The sequence below is a fragment of the Gracilinanus agilis genome, chromosome 2 (genome assembly GCF_016433145.1).
Source record: "Gracilinanus agilis isolate LMUSP501 chromosome 2, AgileGrace, whole genome shotgun sequence".
In the NCBI taxonomy this organism is placed as follows: Eukaryota; Metazoa; Chordata; class Mammalia; order Didelphimorphia; family Didelphidae; genus Gracilinanus; species Gracilinanus agilis.
In genome coordinates this window covers 523,368,852-523,392,644 of record NC_058131.1, presented here as the reverse complement: position 1 = coordinate 523,392,644, position 23,793 = coordinate 523,368,852, and the positions used below count along the sequence as shown (strand labels likewise).

Genomic DNA, 23,793 nt, shown 5'->3' with positions numbered 1-23,793 from the left:
GTGTCACTGTAGATACTAGCAATTGGCCAGTCATGATATTTCCAGGTCTCAGGTAGTATGTACTTTAATTTAAACAGCAATATTATAAAATACTAATTATGATTTGGTCCCAGGAGCACTCTTCTATCTGTTAGACTCCCAAAGTTCTTGCTATATTACAAACAAAGGAAAAGGAAATTTCTAAAAAATATTTCCTTGGGAGAGAAGGGAAAAGAAAATGTTTCCCCAGAGATTGGCACCTCACATTTGGGTGGTAACACATTGGGTGGTTAATATTGCTTTTTTTAAAAAAGCTTTCTTTATGCATTTCAATTGCCTGGTCTAGGGAATAATCCCAATAGGCAGGATTGTGCCTCGCTTTACCTATAATCTTTCAGATTAGAGTTCAATATTTTTCTGATATTTGTAGAATGAGAGGCCCCACTAAACTAGTTCCTATTATATTATGAGATAAAACAACTCTAGATTATAGGGGTATTGTCTGGAAAACTGAAAAGATTGTGTTTAACATGTGTGTCCTTACTTCCAGGTTTTCCTGGATTATACCACAGTTGGTTCCAGATTTGTCTTTGGAGACAGGCTGATTCAAGAGGTCTTTGCTTTTCAGGTCTGGTCATTTGTTAGAGTAGAAAGCTCTAAGTATCTGTAAAATCTTTTTGTCAACTTTGCAAATAGTTTTCAAAAGTTATTACAATGGTCACAATTTAGTCCACCAAATTTGCATTGGTTCCACTAACATAAATTATGTCCTCTTACACAAGAGGTTGATGAACTGAGAGACAAAGGATTTGAGAGGACATCATTATGAATGTTGAAGTCTTCAAATATGAGGGAAAGGGTTGGGGTGAAGAGTCAAAATATGAGCTGAATACTGAATTCCTTGAGGAAAGAAGAGAGACAAAGAGGCAACTAAATTACAGCAACGAGAATTGAACTGGCTAAAATAAAAATGAGGTGAATCTCAAAGGAAGAAAGGTTGCAGAATGATGACAATAGGGAAAGGCCCTGGAAGTGATAATGGGAAATAAAGAGTAGGCCAACTCCCTTTTCCTCCTCTACCCAGTTTGTAGGTAGGCAGAGATGAGATGTCTTCCAGAAAAACCCAAGTTTCTCTGAGTGTTAGAATGTGGAAAGAGTGAGATGAAGAGATGTAGGATAAAGAAGACAATTTAACAATAGAGGAACAGTCCAACAGGTACAGTAGAATGAGAGGGCAAAGCAAGAGAGAGCTAGAGTTGGGGTATAGTTGAGTGTGATAGGGCAGATTGAGGTAGTAGTTCTGAATCACTGTGATTAGTATTTCTAACCATATAGAAGAAAAATACTAGAAGCAAACTTCTGAGTGAAATTGAATTTTTTGGGGAAGAATGTACATTCATTCTTCCCAGTAGCCTGAGACTCCAAATCTTTGAACTGAAATGATATTTATACATGAGCTAGATTACACAAATTTAGTTTAGAGGGGGTCTGCCAAGTGAAGTTTTTCTTCTGAAAGTTGTCATTCCTTTGAAGGCAGGGCACCCTCTTAGCAAGAAGGTCTTCTAAGTGGGCTTTTTCTTGGCAGGAAATTTGGGTCTTCCCTGGGAGGCAGAGACCTTCTCATCAAGAAGGCAAAAAAGGTCAGGTCTTGCCATATCTCTTTTCTATAGGGCAGATTACATAGCCCTTATATAGTGGTAATGAAGATAGCCAAGGTCATCCTGTAGCTTCAAAACCAAATGAGATAACCTCAGAAACTCCTGCAAATATTCCAAGACCCTGAAGGCATGTACAAATTCCCCTTGCAAAGATATTTATGGGAATTTTATTATTCATTTTAAGAACACTAGAATTTTTAATTACTGATTCTTATACATAGTTAATAATTGGAATTATTTCTTATTATTAAATCTATAATGATTATAACTTATCCTTAAAATACTAGGTACCTAATAGGGTTATATGCTAAGAAAGTGATGCTATACAGAGGCATAAAATAATATAAACTGAAGTTGCTTAAATTATCCTTTACAGTCATAAGATAGGAGTCAGTGTAGAGATTAGGATGGACATCTTGAATGAGTTATACCCAATGATTAATTGGCTCTTCAGGGCTATACCTGAACTCACAATTGGAACTGATTCCTTAGTCATCCTAAGTGGGAAAGGATTAAGGCATATTCAGGAGACACACTGCACATAGCATATTCACTTGGGTCCTGGTTTCACCAGGAGGTTCTGATTTGACTTGGGATTTTGGGTGGTTCTGGTTCCCAGTGGATGAAGGACTTTAAACTTTATTTACAAATGCTCTCAAGGCTTTCTGTCTTACCTGACCCAAAACTCTCCATAGTCTAATTTTCTCCTCTGCTGTTTTTTATTGTTTGTGAGGAGATACTGCTTATAGTATTGAGTCTTCCTTCTTAAGTGTTTTGCAAATTAGTTTGTACTGGCTTTGTCTTTGGCTGCTTTCTATCTATCTCCCTTTGGTAGGATGACATTTCTGTAGGCTGATGCAGTTTCTGAGACTTTTGGCCTCTCTGTTGTGATGACTGTTTTGCATTGGTTAAACTTTTCTAAGAAATGTTGTTAAAGTCATTATTTTTATTGACTTCCCACTTTTTGTAATTAATAGTTTTTTTTAAACAGTTTGGGAATGAGTTGCTGAATCCATAGCAACCTCTTCTAATCTTTATCCTTTCTAGTTTGGTATTTACTTTGAATTTTGCTCTAATCAGTCAGTGACCTGGTTGCACACACAGTGGATGATGAAATGACTACTATCTTTGTGATTAATTACTTCCTGCTTATTAATTTATAGACTATTATATTTTGTGACATCACTAGGTGCACTAATGCCTTTATTTTTATTTATAAAAATCATAATTTCCAGAGGTTTCACATATATATCACAGTTTAGGGTGAGGCTTTAGAGTACTTTACAGAACTTTGACCTTCTTTCCTTTTACTGTTTTAAATGAAAAGCATTTATTACGCACTTACTATGCATGATGCGATAGGCCCTGTTCTAAGAGCTGGGGATACAAATTCAAGAAAACATAACAATCTTTGCCCTCAAGATTACATTTTAAAATTTTGTTCTTAAATTCTGAATTTCTTAAATAAGAAAAAAATATACCAGAAAGAAAAGAAAAAGTGTATTATATGTGAAGCCTTGAAAATTGTGTACAGTGTGACTTTTAAAAAAGTATTTGTAGTATCTCTTCTAAAACTATCTCCCAAATCCCAATTTCATTGGCAGGTGAAAATAAGATGACTACTTCTCCCCTCAGAGCTCTTTCTGATATTTGTTTCCTTCTATATATTGTTTGTATGCTTAATATTGTATTCTAATAATTAAACTTTTCTATTTTTTGCCAGTACCAAATAATTTTGGTGATTTACTGCTTTGTAGTATAGTTTGAGATCTAATTCTGCCAGGCTCCCTTTCTTCACAGTTTTTTCATTATTTTCTTTGAGAGTTTTAACCTTGTATTCAATCAGGTGGATTTTACTAGTTTTTTCTGGCTTTCTAAAGTAATTCTTGGGTAGTTTGGTTGGGGAAGCAAGTAGGTTATTCATTATTACTACATTAGCATGGACCAATCATGAACAATTATTATCTTTCCACTTGTTTAAAACTATCTTTCTGTAAAAAATGTTTTGTGGTTATATTTATATAACCACATTTTCCTGTGTGTCTTGGTAGGCGGACTCCTAAATCTTCTATACATTCTCTTGTTACTTTGAATAGAATTCTGTTTTTGTATGTCTCCCTGTTGAGTTTTGTTATTAGTATGTAAGAAGCCTAAAGATTTATGTAGATTTATTTTATATGCTGCTACTTTACTGCAGATGTTTCAATTAATTTTTATCATCTGCAGAAAAGCAATAATTTTGCTTTCATTTTGCCTATTTCTGTTCTCTCTCTTTTCCTATTGATATAGCTAGCATTTCTAGCATGATGCCATTTAATATTGGACATTCTTGCTTTACCCCTAACATTATTGGAAAGGCCTTTAATTTATCCCTATTATATGTAATACTGGCTCTGGGTTTACCATATTTTTAAAAGGTTTGTTAATTTTGTTCTCTAGTTTAAAAAAAAAAGAAATGAGTACTTTATTAAAAGCTTTTCTGCATCTATTGATATAATGATGTCATTTTTTGTTAATATGATATGTTATGTTTATAGTTTTCTTAATATTTAACTCCCCTGGTATTCTTGGTATAAGTCCTACCTACTTAAAATGCATAATCTTTTGAATATGTTGGCATCTTTAGTAATATTAATTTTTTTATATTGATATTCTTTATCCTTCAAATTTGTTTCTTCTTAGTTTAGGGATCAGAGCCATAGTTGTATCAGAGAAGGAATTTGGTAGGATTCTCTTTTTTCTCTTTTTTGTAAACAGGTTATGTAATATTAATTATTCTTTGAATACTTAACAGAATTCACTTTTAAATCCATCTCTTCCTGGTTTTTTTTCCAGTGGGAGTTTGTTTATAAGCCAGTTCAAAGTCTTTTTTCTGAGATTGTTTAATTTAAATACTCTATTTCTTTTTTGTTAATCAGGATATTTTCTAGTTTTGTAGGTTGTCTATTGGCATAAGATAAAGTTGTTCATATTTTGTGATTTATGGTGGGTTTTTTTCATTTTTATTGATTTATTTATGTATTGGCTCCAAGGCAGAAGAGTGGTAAGGGTAGGCAATGGGGGTCAAGTGACTTGCCCAGGGTCACACAGCTGGGAAGTGTCTGAGGCCAGATTTGAACCTAGGACCTCCCATCTCTAGGCCTAGCTCTCAATCCACTGAGCTACCCAGCTGCCCCCTATATCTATTTTATTTTTAAAATAACTTCTGGTTTTATTTATCAATTCACTGTTAATTTTTTTACCTTCAGTTTTCTTAGTCTCTTTACTTTTCAGAATTTCAGTTTTAGCACTTAGTTCTTTTTTTACAAATGTGTTGGTTTTCAAAAATTATTAATTGTATGCCCAGCTCATCAATCTGTCCTTTCTCTTTTTTACTGATGAAATTGTTCATAAATATAAAATTTCCTCTTAGAACTACTTTGGCTGCATTTCAAAAGTTTGGATATGTTATCTCATTGTTGCAGTTTTCTTTGATGAAGTTTTCTATATTTTCTGTAATTTATTCTTTGACATAAATTCTTTTTAATTGCTATTTAGTTTTCAATTAAATTTCTTTTTTTAAAACCTTTACTGTCTGTCTTAGACCAATTGGTTCTAAGGCAGAAGAGCAATAAGGGCTAGGCAATGGGGGTTACGTGACTTGCCCAGGGTCACACAGCTAGGTAGGGTCTGAGGTCATATTTGAACCTGGGACCTCCTATATCCAGACCTCAATCTACTACTCCACCTAGCTGCTCCTTTCAATTAAATTTCTATCCTTTCTTCAAAATCTATTGAATATAATTCATTTTGTGATCAGCAAAGGATGTGTTTAACATTTCTGCTCTTTTGGCATTTGTTTCTTAGATTTTTCTCTGCCTTAGTAGTACACAGCCATTTTTTTGTAGAAGTTTCATACACAGCTGAGAAAATGTATGCTCCTTTCTTTTCTTGGTCAGTAATCATCAGAGGTCTGTTGTATCTAACTTTTCTAAAATCCTATTCAGGTCCTTAACTACAGGAGGTTCCCTCTATTATAATATTTCCTAGAGGAAAAGATGACCATTAATATAGGAAGTCAAGTCCAAGCCCAGTCCTGGCTTTCCAAAAGATGTCAACTCCTTAGAAAATAGCTTACCCAGGTCCTTTCCAACTCTCGATTTATTATCACATGCACTGTTTCTACAATACAGATCCTAAGTGAAAAGAACAGACTCACTAAGTGTTTCTTGTTTTCATGTTTTAAGTCTCAACCTTCCAGAAGAATATAATAGGATTTGTAGGTTTCTGAATTATGTTTTAAGCCAATGAACAAGAATTTATTAAACAACTATTTGCCAGATGCAGTGCTAGGCACTGAGCATATATATACAAACAATGAGATAAGCCTTACTCTGAAAGAGCTTACATTCTATCCCAGGAGACATGTACACATATTAGTGCATACATAGAACTGCAAGGTAATTAAATACAAGGGAGTTGGTGAAGGAAGACATTAGCAGTCAGGGGCAGGTAGAGATTAGGAAAGTCTTCATGTAGAATGCGGTGCTTAAGCTGCGTCTCAAAAGAAAAGAGTGATTCTGTGAAGTAGAGCTAAGAAAGCAGACCTGAGGGATGTCCACTATAAAGGCATGGCAGGATAAGAAGTCGTGCCCTGTTTGAAGAAGAGAAAAGAGGCTAATTTGACTGGACTGTGAAGTATAGGAAGAGGACTATTATAAGATAGGTGGGGGCCAGGTTGTAAAGGGCTTTGAAAGCCTACCAGAGGAATTCTATTCTAGGAGCAATAAAGAGTGAGGCCATTGTGGTAGGCTAGCTGAGAGATGATGACAGCTGAAATAAAGTGGTGGCTCTGTGAGTAAAGAGAAGGAATCAGGTGCAAGAGACATTATGGGGATGGACATGCCAAGGTTTGACAACTGATTGAATATGAAGGGTAAGATTGAGGAACTGAGGATAACACCTAGGCTATAAGGCTGGATGACCAGCGCAATGGTGATACTTTTGGTAGAAATAAACAAGTTTGGAAAGGGGGAGAGTTTGGGGGAAGTAATGAGTTCAGTTTGGACATACAGAGTTTAAGATGTCTGTGGGACGTCCAGAATGAGATGTCTAATAGACAGTTTGCAAGATTGGAGGTCTGGTTTAGGTTTAAATTGATAATAATGGTACTTGAGTTCCTGGTTGCTGACAAAATCATCAAGTGAAATAGCACAGAGGGAGAAGAGGTGACCCAGCATCAAACCTTGGGAGACACTCATAGTCAGTGGCCATGACCTGAATGAAGATCTAGCAAAAGAGAGAAAGGAGTAGTCAGGCAGTTGAGAAGAACCAGGAAAGGGGAATGTCATGAAAACCTAGAAAGAGGAGAGTATCAAGGAGAAAGGGCCAGATTCAGGGAGGTTGCTAAGAAGTTATTTTCTCTTTTTTAGGTTGTTGATACCAACTAAAGTTGCTCCTGAGAAAATCTCATATGTTCAGGGCATACTTGGGGATTTATTAATCCCCTAATAGACTCAGGAGAAAAGGTTGGATTGTCTTTGGGATACTTCAAGCTTCCTAAGAGAGGAAAGTTCCATCTTTTTAATGCTACCATTCTTCTGGTGTTGCAGTATGGCAGTTAAACAAGGGATATAGCAGAGTCCAAGGAACTAAAAATTAATATCACACAGAAGGCAATGAAAAGGCAGGTGACAAGTGTGAGCAGGCTATAACATGTAATGAATAGAGAGCTTTGAAGATGAATAGGAGTAAAAGATGTCACCAAGGTATTCAATTATCAAAAATCAATAAACATTTATTAAGTGGGGCAGCTGGATAACTCAGTGGAGTGAGAGCCAGGCCTAGAGACAGGAGGTCCTAGGTTCAAAGCTGGCCTCAGCCACTTCCCAGCTGTGTGACCCTGGGCAAGTCACTTGACCCCCATTGCCCACCCTTACCACTCTTCCACCTATGAGACAATACACCGAAGTACAAGAGTTTAAAAAACAAACAAACAAACAAACAAACAAAAACATTTATTAAGTGCCAGGCACTATGGATACCAATATGAAAAAGAAAGTCAGCCTCTGCCTTGAGAGCAGAAAGCTGAAAAAGGTAGGGGGAGAAAGAAGGTGCCAGAGGTGTGGAAAGTATCGTTAAAAAAAGTCCAAAATGAGTGCAGCCAGGTAGGAAATGAGATCTCGGAAGAGCAATCATATGAGAAAAAAAAAAAAAGGGTAGTTGCCTGGTTAGGAATTATAGGTGGATAGCCTGAGTGTGCCACTGGCACCCTCTTGATGTCAGAATGCTGCAAGGAAGGACTCCAAGTTGGGTAGCCCATGACAAACTTCTGGTAGGGCATGATTAAGAGTCATACAGATTGTGCAGGCATGGATGTATGTGATCTGCATCAATGGGGGGAAACACAGGTCCTTTTGAGCATGACTGGGTTTCCCAAAATTCAGATAGTTGGGGCCTCAACTCCCATACAAGATACTAAACATTTTGCTCCACAGAAAGTGCATAAGATTCAAAGACTAATAGAAGCCCCAAACTAGATAAACACAAAAAAAGCATTCAAATAACCTATCAGCTCTCCCTGAAAGGGTATTAAATTTGGGGTTGCCATCTTAGTAATCTGCATTCTAGTGAGTTTCTCTCACAGAGTTCCACCCAAAACTTTTCACCAACCTTTGAGTCAGGCTCCTCTTGGAATATAAACAAACTCTGGGGGGTTTCTAAACATGTAATCCCCTTCCTTTTGGACCTGCTCTGTCCAAATAACTCATTGACTCTGCTCTCTACATAGTCAATCCTCTTTCTCCAAGGGCTATACTACCTGAAGAAATTATCTTCTTTCTCTGGAACAGGGATTCTTAGCCTTTGTTGTGTCCTGGACCCCTTTGATAGTCTGGTGAAGCTTAGACCCCTTCCTAGAATAATGTTTTTAAATGCACAAAATAGAAGATTACAAAGGAAACTTGGCAAAGATATTGGAGTGGCTTGCCATTTCTTTCTCCAGATCATTTTACAGGTGAGGAAACCGATGCAAAAAGAATTAAGTGACTTGCCCAGGATCATGCAGCTATTAAGTGTCTGAGATTAGATTTGCACTCAGGAAGACTTGTCTTCTTGACTCTGGGCCTCATACTCAATTCCTTGTGCCACCTAGTTGCCCACTTTTATCACTTATTAGATCTATAATCTTAACAAGTGACCTACCAGCTAGGTTCCCCAAGACCATGGATTTTAGAGCTAGAACCTTAGAGGTCATCTTGTCCCTCTTTTTTTACACAAAAGAGAACTGAAGTCTAGAAAAATTGAATGACTTACCTAGATCTCATAGACCTAAGGAGGAGGAGCCAGGATTCAAATCCAAAGCCTCTGATTCCAAATCCAGTAGTCCTTTCATTGAAGCACACAACAGTCTAAACAAGGCGATTTCTAAAATCCCTCCTATAGTTCTAAAACTATGGTCCTGAGATTTTACAGGGCAGATGTAAGTGAAAATTCTTACCATATTTCTGTGTACCATTAAATTTCTGAATGATGCTTCTGAGAATTTTCTTTTGGGAAAACATCAATTTTCAGCTGATAGAGCACTAGAGCTTACAGTCACTTGAACTGATTGATTTAGCAAAAACCTGAATTTAGTCTTTAAACTGTATATAGGGGCCGCTAGGTAGCACAGTGTATAGAGCACCAGGTCTGGAGTCAGGAGGACCTAGGTTCGAATTTGGCCTCAGGCACAACTTCATTATGTGACCCTGGGCAAGTCACTTAATTCCTTGCCTAGACCTTACCACTCTTAGAACCAATACCAGTTTTTTTAAGGCAGAAGGTATGGGTTTAAAAAAAAAAAGACAAAAAGTAAAGATTTTAAAAAACAAAACTGCAGATAGTTCTTGAGATAAACCCACTCAGTCTTTGTGTAAGATCTATTTGTCTCTGACCAAACTCCAGACCCATGATGCCTTGTTTTGTCCACAGGTTTTACCAATTATTGTTTTCTTCAGCTGTGTAATGTCTGTCCTTTATCACATGGGCCTCATGCAGTGGTTAATCCAGAAGGTAAATTTTTCTCTCTAGCTTATTTAAAGTTGTACATAAAACAACTCCAGACGATGCTTTATCCTGGAGTGTATGTGTATATGTGTGTGTGTGCTTTTTCTAGATCCCTCTCTAGTTAATACTACCAGTAATGTCACCATGATGTGATTTTACAGAGCAGATGTAAGTGGAAATTCTAACCCCATTTCTGCGTACAGTTAAACTTCTTAGGGATGCTACTGAGAAGTTTCTTTGGAGAAAACACATCAATTTTCAACTGATAGCCACTAGAGCTTAGATTCTAAATTATCTAAATTATCATTGATATATTGCTGGGACCTGAAAGGCCACCATTAAGTTCAAAAATTGAGAAAGTAGTTGTTTAGATGAGCTTGAAGTTTCACTCAATTCTCAGAGGCTTTATTGAACACACTTATTTTTTTTTTTTAAATAGGTCTTGGGGGTAGCTAGTTGGCTCAGTGAATTGAGAGCCAGGCCCAGAGACGGGAGGTCTGGGGTTCAAATCTGGCCTCAGACACTTCCTAGCTGTGTGACCCTGGGCAAGTCACTTAACCTCTATTGCCTAGCCCTTACTATTCTTCTGCTTTGGAACCAATACATAGTATTGGTTCTAAGAGGAAGGTAAGGGTTAAAAAAAATAGGTCTTAATGCTGTTAACAAGTTATTTTATGCATAACAATGTTAATTCTCAAATGCAAAAAGATAATACTAAGAACAATACAAAATGATGGACTAGCTAGCTGGAGCCTTGGAATCACCTGAATCTAATCTTAGAAAGTACAAATAAAAGAGCTAAGGAGCTGAGAGGTAGCCAGAAGGAAGAATTAAAGAAGAGGTTGAGATGAATTCAGAGATTTCCATCATTTTACATTTCTGACCTCTAAATGTCCTTTTCTTTATCTTTATCCAGAGGATAATATAAGTGGGGGGGGGAGGGAAGTACAACTGTTTGATGAACAAAAAGCAATTTTGAATATGAGAAAATGAGTAGATAGAACCTCTTAAAGCCATTTTTTGTTACCATCACACTTCCTCTTTTCATCTTTACCCACTCCTTTATGATCATAGAATGCAGATTGCCATATGTGGTTGAGACAATGAAGAAGAGGAGGAAGATGTTAAAAATTAGGCTTCATGAAATTGCAGAATGAAAATAAGAAGTCAGTTTAGTGAACATAAGTGAAAGAAAGCAGCCATGAAACCAGATAAGCAGTTTGGTCTATAGTTTGCCTTTAGAGTACAAAGGTTATATATAATACTTGGATGAGTGTCAAGAATTGACTATATATGTTCATTAACCATGGCTAAGCCCTTTCTTCTGAATTAATATGGGTAACCATTGTCATATTGGGAAACATGAAGAAGGCCCTGGGAAAGGACACCACTGAAAATAATTAAACCATAGTGGTATATAAATTGAAGTCAATATAAAACCTGTGCTTAGAAGCCTCAAAGTAGTTTTAGTCATATCATGTCAGTGTATAGACCTTTAGACTCATTTAAGAGATCTGGTAAGAAAAAAATCTGCATCCAGTACTTATTTTGTCTACTTCATGTACAATGTTTCCCTTTTTATTATAGATTGCCTGGTTGATGCAGGTCACCATGGCTACCATAGCCACAGAAACTCTGAGTGTGGCAGGAAATATCTTTGTGGGTATGGTAAGCAGCTTACAATCTTTAGCAGCTTCAGGAATAATTTTTAAGAACCACACAGAGCTCTACTTTAGATGAAAATGAACCTTTCAAACTTTTAGTTTTTAGAATGTCCACATCAGCAGGAACTATTCTCTGCTTATCTAAAGCCTTCTTGATCCATGACTATCTTCTTTTGCAAATGTAGATAGCAGAAATACCATGTTTATTTCTATGAAGTAGTCAAAAATATGTCTAGCCATATCTAAGAGTTTGATTTCCTCTTGTTTGCAGACAGAGGCACCTTTACTGATCCAGCCTTACCTTGCAGATATGACACTGTCTGAAATCCATGCCATGATGACTGGAGGTTTTGCCACTATTGCAGGCAGTGTGATGGGAGCCTACATGTCTTTTGGGGTAAGAACTCTCAGCCTTGTGTGAGCAAAAGCATCAAGCTCTAATCCAGTGAGGAAACACAAGACCCTTAGGCAAATTTCCTAGACTTAAGATATTACTATTTTTCTTCAGTGATGTCCTTTGATGGAATATAAATGTGGGCAAATGCTTTATGGATGTTAGGATATTAAGAGCTTTGATCCTTTTTTTGGAAAGGCCATGGAGAGAAAATGAGAGCCTCGGGAGAATTTCCTATTGAATTCTTTCTTTTTTCTCTTTTTTTAAAAACCAATTACATGTAATAAATTTCCACATGAATTTTCTGAAATTATGATCCAAATTCCCTCCCCTCCTCCCTTCCTTTCCCTCTCTCTTAACTGGTAAGCAAATTGATCTGGCTTATACATGTATTATCATGCAAAACATATTACCATATTGTTCATTTTAAAGAGGATAATCATATAAAACTGAAACCCCAAAACAAAAACCCAAATATGAAAAATTGTATGCTTTCATCTGCATTCTGACTTTAGAAGTTCTTTTTCTAAAGGTGAATAGCATTCTTCTTCCCAAGTCCCTCAGAATTGTCCTGGATCATTGTATTGCTGAGAGTAGCTATCACATTTAATAGTTATATATAATAAAATATATAATAATATACAAAATATATAATATGATATAATAATATATGATATAATAATAATTATATATAATAATATCACATTTAATAAGTCTATCACATTTAATCATTCCACATTTGATCATCTCACCATATTGCCATTACTGTGTACGATGTTTTCCTGGTTCTGCTTATTTTGCTCTGCATCAGTTCATGTAGGTCTTTCCAGCTCTTTCTGAAATCATCCTATTCATCATTCCTTACAGCACAATAGTATTCCATCGCCATCATATACAACAATTTGTTCAGCCATACTCCAATTGATGGATATCCCTTCAATTAATTATTGAATTACTCCTGGAACATAAGTTCTCAGTATCTCTCTTAATACCTGTTTCTGATATAGTTCTAGGAGCATTTGTAAGCTTCCTGTGGTATGTTATCTAGAGGTAATGACAAGAAAACATCGCCTAAAGGGTGCCTAATTTTACCATAGTTTATTATATGACATAGATCAACATCATAGAGATATTAAACACTCCCCTTCCTTCCTACCCACATCTCATTTCACCAAATTTCTTCCACTGTGTGTGGGGGTGGGGAGAGAGACAGAACAGCTGTCTGCACCAAAAACCCTGTGATGCTTCTTGGGCTCCCAGTCAAGACAAAGGTATGTTCAGGAAGAATCCAAAGAAGTGAGGAGGTTCCACCTAATAACCTGCTCCAGTATGAGATCTTCTAGGTGATTACATTTGTTCTAGGCTCTGTCATGTATTTCATTCAGCTCTACAGAAAGTTTCAGAGATCCCTCTTAAATCTAAATTCCTCCAACCGACCTAGGTTTGACCTGCTAATGGGAAAAAGAGTCCCCTGAATATCTGGAACTGGCCTGGCCAGGAAGTGCTTCTTTCCCCCATGGCAGCTATAGGCCAGAATTGTTCCCTAAGCCAGTTCTTCTCCGATATCTTACTTTTGAAATAGGCCTAGAGACCCTTGAAGTCACCCAGAAATTTAGCCATTCAGAGAGTGTTTCCAGTTGCCTTTATACCAGGGATTGGTACTTGTACTTTTCTAGTGTTATTAAGAGAATTCCCCAAGACATAAAATATGAAACATTCATCTGGATTAAGATAAGCTAACCTAGTACAATGGAATTTCTTAATTCTTTCATTACATTTATTTAATTGCATCAGATATAATCCTATTGAAACCACCACAACAATTGCCTGTTAAATTAATATTGAAAACATCATTCTAGTACCTATAATGAAATTTAATTCTTGCTTAGGTCATTACCCAGTGCTGACTCAGCACATGACAGTGCTGAGTTGAGAATTGTACCTAGTAGAGGAAACATTCTCATACTACATGAGAGAAAAAGGAAAGGAAATCTAATGTTCAGGGGCAATATTATATCCCATGTTTCTTATTTGCCTACAATATTTATTAAACATAGAGTTAATTTATGCAAGAGTTTTCCAACCTGGCCAAGTATACCTTCTCTCCCCCCCTTTAGAATTTTTTGATAAACCAATTCTTGTTAACTGGTCTTTCAGATTGATTCCACATCTCTGATTGCTGCCTCTGTAATGGCTGCACCATGTGCTCTTGCATTGTCCAAGTTGGTTTACCCAGAAGTGGAAGTCTCCAAGTTCAAGAATGAGGAGGGAGTGATACTGTTATATGGGTGAGTCCAATGGGGTATGGAGAGTTAAAGAGATTAGAAGTACTCAGTCAGGTATAAGGAAAGAGTGACCGTCGAAGGATGAGTGACAATGAAGTAACAGTCTCAGTAAAATAGTTCCAGGATAAGCAGTTGTCCCAGTATAATAGTGATAATTAGGGAAGAAAGAGTGGCTTTCACATGAATTGCTCAAGAAGCAACTCTAAAGACAACCTTTCTCTTCTTTTGCCTACCTGATCCAACTTTACATCTCTTGTTTAACGTCACTTGTAAAAATCACTTTCCTTTCCCATTTTCTAGGAATGCCACCTCACCATTCATTCTCCAGACTTTTCCCTGATTCTCTGGTTTTCTCCGAATTATAAAAATACTATATTATATATCATTGTTCCATATTCTCCCATTGCCCCTTCCTGCCTATACTTATTCTCTCCCTTTCTGTTGTGTTCTCCATTCTGTACCTGCTCATTTCTCTCATCTTTCACTTTTGCCTCTAAATGTTCTCTGATCCATTCCATCCTTTCTGACCCATCAGCCCTCCATTTCCCATCCTTTTTTCTCCTCAAGAAACCTATTGTCATTTATCAGATGCTCTGGGTAAATGCACTTAGTCAGGAAAAGAGAAGTTAAGGGAGGATGTGATATTCATGTCCTTTGGTATTTGAAAGGCTATTTTTGGAGAATAGGATTTAGGTTTGTCCTGGTTGGCCTTTGAGAACAGAACTAAGAGCTGTTGGTAGAAGAAGCAGAGAGGGGGAGTTAAATCTAATAAAAGGACAGCTGTCCTAAAAATGGAATGGTATACTTCAAGAAATAGTAGTTCATCATCGGATGTGATCAAAAGTGGTTGAATTATCATTTGTCAAAAATTGTGTAGGTATAGGCTGAAATAGATGGTTATTGAGGTGCTTTCCACTTCTAAGAATCTGATTTTGTGATCTCTTGGTTCCTAATCTCATTTCCATTTCCCAGACTTTCACTATGTTGGGATTTTCCATTTGCCCAAATCAGACCATGAATCGATAGGGTAGGGACAGATCTTTATAATCGCTAATGTTGAAAAATAATTCAGTAAAAATAATTCCTGATACCAACAGGGAGGCGCAGAACCTTTTGGAAGCTGTTACCAATGGAGCAGCAATTTCAGTGGGAGTAGTTGCTAACATTGCTGCTAATCTGATCGCCTTCCTGGCTATATTAGCCTTTATTAACACAACCCTCTCTTGGCTAGGGGAGATGGTGAACATACAGGGCCTCAGCTTCCAGGTAATATGTTACGTCATCATCAAGAATGATTAATTTGGGGGCAAGTAGTTGGGTCAGTGGATAGAGAGCCAGGTCTAGAGATGGGAGGTACTGGGTTAAGATCTGGCCTCAGACACTTCCTAGCTATGTGGCCATGGGCAAGTCATGTAACCCCCATTACCTAGTCCTTACCACTCTTCTACCTTGGAACAGATACTTAGTATTGATTCTAAGATGGAAGGTAAGTGTTTGGGGAAAAAAAGAATGATAAATTTTTCTAGCAGTAGTCTGTTAGGTACAAGAGCTTTGCTTGTGCCCTAAGTCCTTGATTTTTGAACTCAGGGAAACAGTCCTATGCCAGTATGAGTGGCTTCAAGTAGCTTCCTGCTAGCTGCCAGAGGCTGTGATACAGCTGGGTTCTACAGGACCTTGATGCTGTGACCACTAGTTTCATATGCCCTACCCAAAGTGTCAGATGGCTAGCCTTGAAGAAAGGAAGTCTATAGAGGAATTACTATTTTCTTTAGACATTAATTTTCCTTTGTACTAAACTTTCCCTTTCTCAGGTCATCTGCTCATTTGCTTTACGACCCATAGCCTTTATAATGGGTGTGGATTGGGAAGACTGTCCAATAGTAGCAGAGATGTTGGGAATAAAATTCTTCCTGAATGAGTTTGTGGCCTATAAGCAGTTGTCTCAGTACAAGAACAGACGTCTCTCTGGAATAGAGGAATGGGTCAAGGGGGAGAAACAGTGGATTTCTGTAAGTGTTATAGCAGAGAAGCATCTGAAGTTTCAGTCATGATGTTTACCTATTTTTAGAGTTTTATAATTAACATAGAAAAAATAACAAGGTCTTGTTTATCAATATCAGGGTCTTTTACTGCTAATATTTCTTAAGGTTTGTGTGATCCAAGCTTCTTAGTTATGATTTCCTCAGGCTCTTGTCTATCCCTCTAGAGTCAAAGTATTGCCCTGAGGCTGGTAAAAAGGAAATAGTTGTACTTGATAACCTTAAAATTCAAGCACACCCAAACATTCCAGTAAACCTATATAATTACTGTTAGGTTAGTTTTGTTCTTCTTGTGATCAATCCTGATAGCCCCATTGACTCCATCTACTTTGTTCACACTGAATTAAAAAAGAAAATGCATGTCACACATCATTAAATCCTGTAAAGGTTTTCTCTGATGAACATCACAACTCTTAAATGATGACTACAAGGCAGTATTTGGTTTATATCACAGGGTGGATAGCATCCTGATCACCTAATAATAATGTTTTTCACCCTACCCTATCAGAATTCTAGTTGACTGCTCTTTGGAAAGGCTTTATGTGAGGGGACTAACAAAATGATCCTCCCTGCCATTTAAAATTTGGGACAATCATAATTCTATCAAATATGACCCTTAAAGAATTGTTGGAACACAACTCTGAATGAATTTATGTAAAATTCAGTACTTGGATTCTGAAGTGTCACTAAAATAATAAACTAGATTTGTAGGGTTTGAGCTAGAAGGGATTTTAGAGTGATCCAGTCTAATTCCCTTATTTTACAGATGAAGAAACTGAGACTAAGAAGTGATGTGGCTTCCCAAGGTTCCATAGCAACAGAATCAACATGTGAATCTAGATCTTGGGACTCACTCCTTCTTCCACACTGTACCAATAATAAGCATTGCTAGACAGAGATAGTATAAATTTAGATCTATATCTATTCTGAAGTTTAGTTTTTAGCTAATACTTTATTTTTTCTTATAAAACTTTTTTTCCATTCAAAGATGTTTTTATTTTCTCAATTCCAGGTAATAATAATTTTCAACATACATTTTCTAAAATTATAAGATCCAAACTGTCTCCCTCCCCCCACTCAGAGACAGTAAGTGATTTGATCTGGGCCATATGTGTATTATGAAAAACACACTTCATTGTTGTAAGAGCACACTCATACAAAATCAATTTGAGATATTCACAGGTACCTAAGCAGACAAACAAACAAAAAACCCAAGGAGCTCTTGCCCTCATCTACCACTGAAGAGAAGAGTACTTACTCTAGTGTTTTCCTATGGGAAATTCCATAGTTTGTGTCTGCTCAAGATTTCTTAAACATATTTAGAATGGAAAAGCTAGGAACACTAGATTTTATAAAGCTAACACCAATGATGCCCACAGCTTCTCCTGTATTTTTTTTCAAGGTGAGAGCAGAAATCATCACAACTTTTGCTCTTTGTGGATTTGCCAACCTGGGTTCCATTGGGATCATATTAGGAGGCCTGAGTGAGTGAAAGAAGCATATTCTCTATTTCCCCGTCCTTTACTAGAACTCCTCCTAAACATTAATAGGATCTTAGAGACAATGATGGAGATGATCGAAAGGGCTAAATGAGGATTTTTTTGTGGCATCTGTCTAGAATTAAGAGTGTGGATACCATATAAAATGTGATGGGGAGAGGTGGAACAATAAAGTTGGAAATATTGATAACATCCCATAGATGTGACAAATTTAGGTCAGTAATCATTATTAAGTGCTTGCTCTATGCAATGTGCTGTGCTAAGTGCTGGGGAATTCAAAGACAAGATGAAAAGATGCCTTTTCTCAAGAGTCCTGTATGTTACTGAAGAGATAACAATATGTACCAAAATAGATAAGTAAAAAATAATCAGTTTGAGGAAGAAAGGGGCAACTGGTAAGAAACAGAAAAAGGCGTTCTTTGGGAAGTGGTACCTGAACTAAGGCTTGAAAGAACCTAAGGGGTCTGAGAGGCCTATGTATCCCAGATACATGGGGCAACCTGTGCAAAGGCACAGAGATGGAAGACAGAAATTATTATTAAGTAAGCAGCTACTGGATCATTTTGTCTGATAGACTATGCAGAGCACAAAATAAAACAAGGCAAGAAAGGAACAATGGAGCCAGATTGCAGAGGTTTTTGGGTTTTTTTTCCACAATCTGAGCCTTGAAGTGGATCTTTATTTTTTTTAATTTATTTAATTAATTGATTTAGAATATTTTCCCATGGTTACATGATTCAATTCTTTCCCTCCCATCCTCCCACCCCCCTCCCATAGTCAATGAGCAGTTCACTGCGTTTTACATGTGTCATTGATCAAGACCTAATTCCATATTATTGATAATTGCACTAGGGTGATAGCTTAGAGTCTACATCCCCAATCATATCCCCATCAATGATCAAGCAGTTGTTTTTCTTCTGTGTTTCTATTCCCACAGTTCTTCCTCTGGATGTGAATAGTGTTCTTTCTCATATGTCCCTCAGAATTGTCCTGGATCATTGCATTGCTAGTAGAGAAGTCCATTACATTCAATTGCAGAGGTTTTAAATGCCAAACTGACATTTGTATTTTATCCCAGAGACCACAGGGAACCAACCACTGTAGATTCTTAAGTAGAGAAGATATGTATGTCGTACAAAAATATTAATTTGGCAGTAGTATAGAAGAAAAATTGGAAATGGGAGAGATAGGAGAAAGGGAGAACAGTTGGCAAGCTGCTGCAGTAGTTTAGGCAAGAAGTGGTAAGGGCCCGAAGTAGAGCAATAGCTACCTGAGCAAGTAAAAGGGAAAGGATTTACAAGGTATTGTAGAGGTGGAATTGCTAAGTCCTGGTGAGGGACTGATTGAGTATGGGTTTAGGAAGAGACAGATTCTGAGGCTCTGAACCTAAGGGACTAGAAGGCATGGCACTGCCCTTAAAAGAAGTGGGGAAGTTTGGATAAGGGATAATTCGAGAGAAAATAGAACAAGCTTTGTTCTGGGCAGGTTGAATTTGAGATGCCTGTAGGACATCAAAAAAGCAGTTGTTAATACAGAACTAGAATTCAAGAGAATTTAGAGTTTATATAGATTTAGAAGAAATATATAGTATTCAAGCAGAATTATGTCATCTAAAGGGGGGCAGTTTTCCATGATAATCAGAAGATTGAAAGAGTGAAGAGATGTAAGATAAATAAAAGCTTGTTTACAGAATGGAGATTCCAGAGGGCCCAAGTCCAAGAGGACTCCAGAGGCAAATATGAACTATGGAGAGGAGAGGTGGGGTTCAGGGGGATAGGAATGAAAGTACAAGAAGGTACCGAGGGAAGGGATTTTAGTGATTTTGAATTCCAGGGATAAGGCAAGCCAGAGGTTATAATCTGTCTCCCACCCCTAAAGAAGGGGGAAACCCAGGTGATCATGGCCACTGGGATTCATGACAACCAAGCACAGTGTCCTTTTGGAGACAGATGTGCCAGTGTCCAAAGCTGGTTGCTCCATTCACAGGGGATTTGAGAGCCTACTCAGTAGCTGAAGGTGGTAGGAAATTCTTTCTGAGCAAGTCAGACAGATCCATACTTAGCACCAATATCACTGAATCCTTAATATCCATGCCATCCCAAGATGACACAGGTACAAAGCATACCCAAAAGACCTGAGTGTAGAACAAACCCTCAGCTCCCAATCTTTGAGGTCCAGAAAGGGGAAGAGGAGAGAGGAAATATGCGTATTAGTAAGCATTTATATAGTACCTACTATGCACCAATCTATGTGCTAAGTGCTTTACAGACATCTCATTTAATCCTAACAAGCCTGCAAGGGATTTTCCCCATTTTACAATTTAGGAAACTGAGGGAAACAAGTTAAATGACTCACTTAGGATTACACAGGTATTAAGTGTCTCAAACTGGATTTGAACTCAGGTCTAACTATTGCCAGGCTCAGTAATCTATACACTGTACTCCCTAGCTGCCTCAAGATGCACAGTACCTTTGACCCTCAGAATCTTTAACTCTTTGATGGATCTAACAGGAATCTTAGACAGATGCATACTCCTTTTGGGGCAAGTCCTCTGGTGCTTCTAGCTCCCCAGGCTCAGATTTTCCCATGAATGCCTTTGTCCCTTTGGCACATGCCCTCTGCTACCTTCGCTTCCTTGAGATTTGGCAACTGCAGCCAGCATCAGATGATGGTTACAAATAGTGACTGGGTCCCCTGGGCTGGACTGAATTGCATCTCAAGGTGGCAGGAAATGAAGCATGACTCCCACACTACAGAGAGAAAAAACATTTGCATGCTAATCTCTGAATCCCTAGAATTACAGATCCTTAAATGGATTGGACTCTCTGAGGTTCATGATCTAATAGATTTGCTTGGGCAGGGGTTGGGGGGTGGGAGGTGGTAAGATGTGGCTCTTCTTTGGTTTAAGCCTACTGATGCTTCTGGCTCCCTGAGGCCCAATATCTTTGATGGATATAAAACTCCTTGGGTGCTTCGAAGGGGATCATTGATCAAAAAAAATAGCTTTTAAAAAAAATCCTAGAAATGTTCTTGAATGAAGAAAAAAATGTATATAGGACTTATTTCCAGAAAGGAGACAAATGAGAAGAAAAGAACTAGTTCTGAGAGGCAGTTTGATATAGGGAACGAAGAACTGGCCTTGGAAGCTGGGACTCAAGTCCTGCCTCTACCACAAGCTGACTCAGGCCTCTGGGGGCCCCCCAGGCCACGCTCCAAGATTCTAAGCTGTGGAGAAGGCATCAGCCTAGGGGAAAGTCCTCCCCTGGCACTGCCTGCCCCAGTGGAATCACAGGCCATTCCCCATCCCTGCCATTACACTGGAGATTTTGGTCAGCACCCTTGGCATTCTAGAATCTTTTTGATGCCTTAAGTACTTCTGTCTGTGGAGGCAGCTGCAGTACAGTAGACATCGACTGAATGGAGCCATTAGACCAAGGTGCCAATCTGAGTCTGCCACTAATAACCAGGCGAGTCCCCTAACCTTTCTGAACATTCACTTTCTCATCTGTGAAATAGGGATTGGAATACTTGACTTGTCTTCCTGATAGGGATGTTGTAAAGTTCAAGCGATTTAACTAGATAAGACACTGTAAGCTATGCCACACTATATACAGATATATTATTATTTATACAATCTGGATAAACTATCAAGAGATGGGGAGTGGTATATAGGGTCTTATTTTATGGTCCAAATAGCCAGACTCAACCGTGACAGAGATGAGCATACTTTTCTATTCAGTTATGCTATTCTCTATAAAGATAGCTATCAAAAGCAAAACAAAAAATTAAGTATAATCAAACTAGCATACTTAAGAAGACAACATAAAGTTTAAAAGAGCAACTTACAATAGGTACTGAATTTTGTCAGGTTTGGATAGAATCAGACTTTATAGCCTAAAAATTTCTTCATTTTAGACTCTCCAAAAGCCCATTAACAAAAATCTTTTAAGATTTCTTCTACTATGGCCTTAATTACTCCAGTGGAAAAAATCACACCCTTTTCTTTTCCTAAGAATGGACTTTGGTCCTTTCTGTATAATCAATCCATACAGGTCTCTGAGGACTAAGAGTTCATCAATCTTTTCTTTTTTATGGTTAGAAGAATAAAAGGACAGCCTGAATTTGCTAATTTCATTTCTTCCATGGCTATCATTTCTTCAGGCAAAATTTTTTCGTTCATCAGAGGATCATTTTTTCACTCTTTTGAAGCTAGTTTGTTTTTTATTTACACTGAAAAATGAACTCATTAAACCCACATTCACCAGTTCTCTTGGTGGTAGTTCATAAACACATTGATTTTTAAAAATAGCTAGATCCCTTTCCTTAACGTTTTAAAAAGCATTTTATCAGAAGAGGCAGCACGGTACCTAGTAGATAGAGAAGTGGTCTTGAAGCCTATGGAAGACCAGGATTAAGTACTACCTCTAAACTACCCTGGCTATGGAACCAACCCTGGGCAAGTCCGGTAACCTCACAATGCCCACTCACACTGGTAGAAACAATTTCCTCACCGTCAGCAGATCTTATATTATAATTCCCTCTTCTGGTTAAATCAGAGGTCCAAGGAAGTTTACAAACAAGCAAATAAAAATATTTCTTCTCTTTAAAGAATTTTGAGTCCGAGAGAGCACAATCTAGATGTTGGTGGTTTTTTTTTTTTTAGAACAATTAAGTATTGAAACAATGGGTAAGGAAATAAGAAGTTTACTTAACAAATACAACAATTATGGGCATGAGTGCAGACAGAATTAAAGACCATTTTGCATTTAAGGATGTTGCTTCCACTGAGAAGTGAGCATCTACTGTATTTGTTTAGTCACACGAAAATCCTTTCTCCTGGTCTCCTCTGTTCCCTGCAGCTTCAATGGTGCCCCAGCGGAAAAGTGACTTTTCCAACACTGTGATTAGTGCTCTCCTCACAGGATCCTGTGTGTCCCTCGTCAATGCCTGTGTAGCAGGTAGGCGTCTCTCCCCCAGCTTTCAGCAGGAAATGAGATCACATATTAAAACTACTTTTTGTCCCAGGGCAAGAGATACTATTTCGATCCATATAAAAGCATAGGTCATACAGGGAGGTCAGTTATTGAGAGGAAAGGGATCAATCCAGTACCCAAAGGGAAGATGAAGCCCAGATCAGTCAGTAACATTTTTGGAGAACCAGCAGTGAGTTAATTGTACCAGGCTTTGAAGACGAATACTAAAGAAAACAAGACATAGCCTCTGCCTTTGAGGAGTTCACAGAAGAGGCCAGAAAAATAGTAACAGAGCAGCTCTCCTTGGCATTATTTTTCTCATTGCCTTTTCTTAGGAATCCTCTATGTCCCCAGAGGAGCCGAGGCCAACTGCGTTTCTTTTCTCAACAAAACAAATTTTACCACCAACAACTATGAAAATTATGTTTGCTGCAGAGATCTTTTCAAAAGGTGAGAACCAGGCCAGCTAGGAGGTTCTGGATCCAAATGTGGCCTCAGACACTTCCTAACTGTGTGACCCTGGGCAAGTCACTTTAACTCCCATTGCCCAGCCCTTACCACTTGTCTGCCTTGGAATCTTAATAATCAGTATCTATTCTAAGACAGAAAGTAAAGGTTTAAAAAAAAGTGAAAATAAAAATTTAAAAAGGTGAGAACCTCCAGGACTATAGGGATCCTTCATTGAATACAAGTGCCCTGTGGAAGATAACCACAGGGGAGAACTGAGTTACCACAGGGAAGTAGGGGGCAGTATTTAAGCTTTCAGTGGGAAGAGAACGGGCAAGATCCCACCTGCCCATTGGTAAAAAGGGCCTGAATGAATTAAGAGGCAGTGTCAGATTGAATGGGCTGGAAGGGAGACAGTAAGGTACTGATATGATGGGATGATAGGGAACAGGATTTAATGCCAGTTGCTTCTGTGGACACATGGACTCTGTTTTTCTTGGTTCTAAGTGCCAGCCTGAGCCTAGCCGTCCTCAATGTCAGCAAGTCTCCTTCCTTCTCTGGTCTCTGGGAAGGCGTGGAGTCCGGGGCAGAGACTTTGGCCAATTGCTGCCAGCTCTTCAACCATACTTCCTGCCCTCCTTGAAGGTGACCCCCACCCCTGGAGCTGCAGTTATAGGAAGTGCAGGAAGCTCCATGGCACCATTCTGACACCGTTATGCTGTGGGTACAGCTGAAGAGCCTAGCTGGTGACTGGAGCCAATCCAGAATGGAAAAGAGAAGTGGAGGTCAGTAAGCTTTTGTGGCTTGTCAGAGAAATATTCATGTAATAA

The 23,793-nt window shown here is 38.1% G+C and overlaps 1 protein-coding gene across 1 annotated transcript in view; it reads left to right on the top strand.

Moving 5' to 3' along the window:
* Positions 1–23,793, top strand: part of LOC123237877 (sodium/nucleoside cotransporter 1-like) — a 112,533-nt gene that overhangs the window by 24,606 nt on the left and 64,134 nt on the right. The window contains exons 8-18 of the mRNA XM_044665072.1: positions 530–607; positions 9,588–9,668; positions 11,250–11,330; positions 11,598–11,723; positions 13,878–14,008; positions 15,103–15,271; positions 15,817–16,014; positions 17,447–17,528; positions 22,403–22,501; positions 22,852–22,966; positions 23,471–23,748. Of these exons, the coding sequence (XP_044521007.1) occupies positions 530–607; positions 9,588–9,668; positions 11,250–11,330; positions 11,598–11,723; positions 13,878–14,008; positions 15,103–15,271; positions 15,817–16,014; positions 17,447–17,528; positions 22,403–22,501; positions 22,852–22,966; positions 23,471–23,606 (1,296 nt within the window). The 3' untranslated portion in view covers positions 23,607–23,748. The remainder of the gene's footprint in view (positions 1–529; positions 608–9,587; positions 9,669–11,249; positions 11,331–11,597; positions 11,724–13,877; positions 14,009–15,102; positions 15,272–15,816; positions 16,015–17,446; positions 17,529–22,402; positions 22,502–22,851; positions 22,967–23,470; positions 23,749–23,793) is intronic.